The 5,084-nt window shown below is 36.6% G+C and overlaps 2 protein-coding genes across 2 annotated transcripts in view; one reads left to right on the top strand and one right to left on the bottom strand.

The window, feature by feature from the left end:
• Positions 1-379, bottom strand: part of zf(ring/c6hc)-1 (Zn-finger (RING/cysteine-rich C6HC)-1) — a gene marked incomplete in the record, with an annotated part of 17,960 nt that extends 17,581 nt beyond the window's left edge. Inside the window, 1 exon segment of the mRNA XM_009863746.1 lies at positions 249-379. Within this exon segment, the coding sequence (XP_009862048.1) occupies positions 249-331 (83 nt within the window).
• Positions 380-1,994: 1,615 nt separating this feature from the next.
• Positions 1,995-4,923, top strand: LOC113474908 (lysoplasmalogenase-like protein TMEM86A). Its single transcript, XM_026837888.1, has 4 exons — positions 1,995-2,306; positions 2,811-2,933; positions 4,271-4,439; positions 4,775-4,923. Exons 1-4 carry the CDS (start codon positions 2,280-2,282, stop codon positions 4,921-4,923), a joined length of 468 nt encoding a protein of 155 aa, XP_026693689.1. The 5' UTR covers positions 1,995-2,279.
• Positions 4,924-5,084: the final 161 nt, after the last annotated feature.

Below are 5,084 nucleotides of genomic sequence, written 5' to 3'. Positions count from 1 at the left end.
CCTCAGATTTGTTAATAACTATATATGTGGTGGCATTTAGTGAATGAGACCCTAAGATTTAGAGTGTAACTGTCTTTAACATTATGTCACCCAAGATTTTTTAAATTTATGTTGAATTGAAAGTTTAAAAACTATTGATCAAGTAGTGTGTGGCTGCATTTTAGAAATTCCACCCCAGATTTTCGTAAAAATTTTAAAAACGCGAGTTGAATTAATACTCTTAAATTTAAAACCTTGAAAAGAACGACCTTCGTCTCCATGGTAACCGGAACAATCGTCGTCGTTTCTTTGTTGAGCTCGATGCTGATTGGCTGTCAGACATACTTGACATTATGATGTCACAATTAAACTAAACAAAAAAGAAGAAAAGTCGAAATCTGTTGGAAAATATAAAGTTATAGAGAGCATTAAGCTTGTAGGCTTACTAAAGCTAAATATAAAGAAAAACTCAAAAACATGATTGGAGCTCAAAATGTAAGGTCGGGAGCGTTTTAACTAAATGATAAAACGTGATTGTTACATTCAGAAGTGGTGGGTAGCGCATAGGAAGGTTTGGTTTATTGGTTATAGGTTAGGGGGTTAGTAGTTAGTGGTTATAGGGGTTGGCAAATAAGGGGGGGGGGGAGATTCTTCACTAGCACAGAAAAATAAATTTATTAACTTTTGAAGTGACAACTTTTTGTGACATCCTTGGTTACGGTGACAAAGCTAAGTAATGTTAAAAACGGAAATACGTCAAGTAAAACGACAGCTGTTATAACATTAACAGCACGCTAAATGATAAAACAGAAGTACAAACTTTTCGATAAAATCTAAAACTAAATCAAAGACAGAATATTTCAACATACTAATATAACTACCAATGACACATAACCTTTACAACAATGCTTTGTATCGAAACCAAACTTTTAAAATTCTTTCGAAACTTGATTTTCAGAATTATGACGCACATGCCATAGAAATCTTATAAATAATTCTTTATCAACAATAGAAATTTTAGTTTTTTAAAATTTTATGCAAATGAAATTATCGTGTGTTACATATTTTTACAAAATCCACGTTTCGTATTTATTTATCGAGTATTAAATATAAAAATATTTTTTAAACTATTTTTTATCAATTTTTTTTACTAATGAGATAAGAAAACGAATGAATATGAATGACATTTTAGTATCTTGGCGCTAAGAAGCAACGATATTCGCTTCGTGCCTGCTTACAAGTTACCATGTATGTAACTTTGTGGGTGACTGTGGGTGACTATGTAACTTTGTGGGTGACTTTTTCTGTATGGCTGACAATTTGGACAACCCGTTAGTGACCACTGGGTTGAAGCAATTATATGCCTTGCCCAAGGTCACATGCGCTCACAATGGTAGCAGCATCGAAATGCGAATGTGAATTCTTCGGCTATGGCGCCGTGTAACGGTTACACGCCACGAAGCCTATTACCTGTTACTAATAATGTTATGAGTAGTCGATGGGAAATGTCAACAAAACCACCAAGCGTGCGTGACGCATGTATTGTTATGTTACGTCACAGGATAAAACCAATCGTTCAAAATTACCCGGAATTTCTTAATTTTAACCAACTAAATTTGAACAGAGCACTTTATGTGCCGATGTAGCCAGCACGTGTGTTGCATTGTAGAGAATAACTAATCGTAGCCCCCTTAGCAATACAGCATTTTTGTCTTTTAACTGTCGTTTGGTTGTTCATCCCCTTTCTTCGTTATTTTAATTAATCTTACCTTCGCTACCAGAATAGAAAAGATAAACAGAATTTTAGGTTAATTTATTATTTGCTGTGATATCCTGCAGTACGTTTTAATATTATAGTAGGGTGGGGGAAGATGGGACGCCTTTAGCACATAATATCCCAAAACCCTGATCGTATTTTAAACAATTAACAACGATCCATGGAAGTCATGAGGATACGGTTTTATAATTATTTGAATGTTCTTTGCTTACTACCAAATAGTACGAAAAAATAGAATGAAAGGGTGTCCCATCTTTCCCACCCTACTATATCAAATGTGTTTTTAAAAATGCAATAAACACATTGCAAAGACTCGTCGCAAATAAAGCTGTTTCTGGAAACCGCTTGTCTGTTGTTAATTCGTCCAACCAGTAGACGTATAGCGACCACGAGTGTAAAACAATTCTCCCACGTTTTGGCTCAAAATTTCTAGGTAATATTGCTTTGTTTTGCACAAATACACGATATAGCTCACAGACAGCCAAGCATCAACGTTGTGGATTCAGCTGCAAAAGAATAAGCAATGTCGGACATCAAGAAAAAGAAAAACGTAAGTGATGTATATAGAAGATGCTGGGAAACCTTTAGCACATAATATCCAAATATCCTAATCGTGTTTTAAACAATTAACAACGGTCTATAGGAGTTGTGAAGATACGGTTTTAATTTTTTTGAATGTTCTTTGTTTAATATCAAATGGAACAAAAAAAAGAATTAAAAGGTGTCCCATCTTCCCCACCCTTTTATAATAAATACGTATACGAACCCAGGCTGCAAGTAAACGACTACTTTATATCTACTATATAAATATAATTGAAACATTTTATATTCTCGTGATTGGGAACTTTTAAATATTAGAATAACACTAAATAAACGCAGGCTTAGTTTAGGTTTATAACTAATTACTTTGTTAAGCGGGGTTCTCTCGCTTAAATATAAATATTACTTCAATGCCAATAAAGATCATTCCCCGCCCTACTATATAACATATCATAATTTAAATAACATATTTTAGCAAAACAATAATATAACTTATCGCTTTGTTCAATTATAGTTTGGACTCCGCTTTTGGCAGTTGAAAAGTTTCATCCCACGCATTGTGCTGTACTTCCTGTTTACATCGCTGACGTCATCAGGGATCGAATCGTGGCCTGATTGGGTGGTTTTGGTTGTCAAGGTGACGATGTTATGATGTAGAATAAAAAGTGCATAAATATGAATGAAGTTTGTGTGGTCAAAGTTAATTTATGATAAAATTAAATGAGTTACCACGTATAGCATATTGTTTATCCTAGCATGGTAGGGCAACGACAGTCGTTATAACAAAGGTGTTCTGTTTCATACACCTCGTGCCCGCTTACGAGTTACCACGTTTGTAACTTTGTTAGTGATTGTTTTTTGTACGGCTGACAATTTTTACAGAATTCATTATAGTGATCACTGGGTTGGAGCAGTTACCGTTAAACGCCAAGGAAACTTAACATGGAGCCGCAAATGGCTATCCACAAGTTGAAACTATGATAATGCCGGTTATAAGTCTTAAACTTGAACGGTGCGCTGTATAGGGTGGGGAAGATGGGACATCTATTTATTCAATTGTCACGTCCAATTTGGTAGTAAACAAAGAACTTTCAAAGAATTATTAAACCGTATCCTCACGACTCACATAGACCGTTGTTAATTGTTTAAAACACGATCAGGATATTTGGATAATATGTGCTGTTTGTGTCCCATCTTACCCCGCCCTACTATAATATTAAATCAAATTTTGAGATTGGGTGTAAAGGCAAAACCAGCACGCCCGTTTAAATACAAAAAAAATATATCTCTCAAAGCAACCACCACGTAACGATTGCCTTTGACAAAACGTCGGGTTAATACTTGGAACAACGAACAGCGACGTCGGGTGGCTTCATGTGAAGTCTACACGCAATATACGGTCGAGTAACATGTCATTTTATAATTGCCGGGGGCATGATGCTACCCCGACCGAGGATCGAACCCGGAATCCTAAGTATTTAAATTACTTACCCTAAATATGACCCTGGGTAGGCCCATGTGGCTTATTTTAGATTTTTTCTGCGGATATTTTTTAACGGCCGTCGCTTTGCTGCCAATTACTGAATGCATTTGACGGTTTGCAGACCATTAGTTTCCTGTATACCATCGGGGCGTATATGTGTTCTTTAGAACATTATCGACATTTGCTTTAACTTTAACCCAATGATCACTGATGGGTTGTCCAATTTGTCAGACATACAAAAAAACAATCACCCACAAAGTTACATACATGGTAACTCGTAAGCGGACACGAGGAGTATGAAACAGAACACCCGTGTTATAACTACTGTCGTTGCCCCGCCATGCGAGGATAAATAAATTACATACGTGGTAACTTGTAAGCGGGCACGAAGAGTATGAAACAGAGCACCCGTGTTATAACAACTGTCGTTGCCCCGCCATGCGAGGATAAATAAGTTACAATCATCTATTTACCAAGTAATGTCATAACAGATCCTACCGATCGCATACCTTATAAAGTTCGTGTGGTTACAACATGGATCTCTTGGAGCTTTATGGAGATGTCCCTTCTCTAGATACGTCACTATGGGTTTGGTTTTCTCCCTACTGGGGGATTCCCTGCTGGTGTATCAGAATTATGACGAAACATTGTTCATAGCAGGTTTGTTCTCGAATTATTTGAGTTATCATTTAAAACTTGATTTGTTTTGAACTGCATTTTACATATTTGCCACAAATCTAAAAACAATTTGAAGACCTAAACTTTATAGAATAGAATCTATATTATTGAATGTCTATAAACTGCCTCAGTGGGGTCTATATGGTAGCATTGTGGGTGTTGGGGTAATAGACCTACATCCCAGGTCTCAGGTGTGCCTCACTAAAGACCTCACCCTTATAGAACAAAGTATAAACTGTCTTAGTGGGGTCTAGGTGGTACCATGTATCTATTTTTTGTCTTATTTCCATGACCTACACTCACTATTATCGTTTCAGGTATAATCTGCTTTGCTCTCGGCCACACTTTCTATATTTGTGCTTTTGGATGGGAGACTCTACAGCTCCCTCTGCTGGTCAAGTTTATGTGTCTCTCTGGTTCCCTCTATTGGTATGTTACATACCTTATGTTTACTGTCGAGTTATAACATGGGTGTCTTCTTATACACCAGACACACGTGGTGTATTCGTACACCTCATGCTCACTGTCAAGTTATAACATGGGTGTCTTCTTATACACCAGACACACATGGTGTATACATACACCTCATGCTTCACTGTCGAGGTTATAACATTGGTGTCTTCTTAT

Source organism: Ciona intestinalis, unplaced genomic scaffold (assembly GCF_000224145.3).
Source record: "Ciona intestinalis unplaced genomic scaffold, KH HT000032.1, whole genome shotgun sequence".
NCBI lineage: Eukaryota > Metazoa > Chordata > Ascidiacea > Phlebobranchia > Cionidae > Ciona > Ciona intestinalis.
This window is presented reverse-complemented; position numbering and strand designations above follow the sequence as displayed.

Bases quoted from the DNA above. Each gene is read 5' to 3' on its own strand.
- LOC113474908 (XM_026837888.1), top strand. From the start codon at position 2,280: ATGTCGGACATCAAGAAAAAGAAAAAC. The intron at 2,934-4,270 runs GTGACGATGTTA...ATGTCATAACAG, and splicing joins GGGTGGTTTTGGTTGTCAAG to ATCCTACCGATCGCATACCT. The intron at 4,440-4,774 runs GTTTGTTCTCGA...TTATCGTTTCAG, and splicing joins CGAAACATTGTTCATAGCAG to GTATAATCTGCTTTGCTCTC.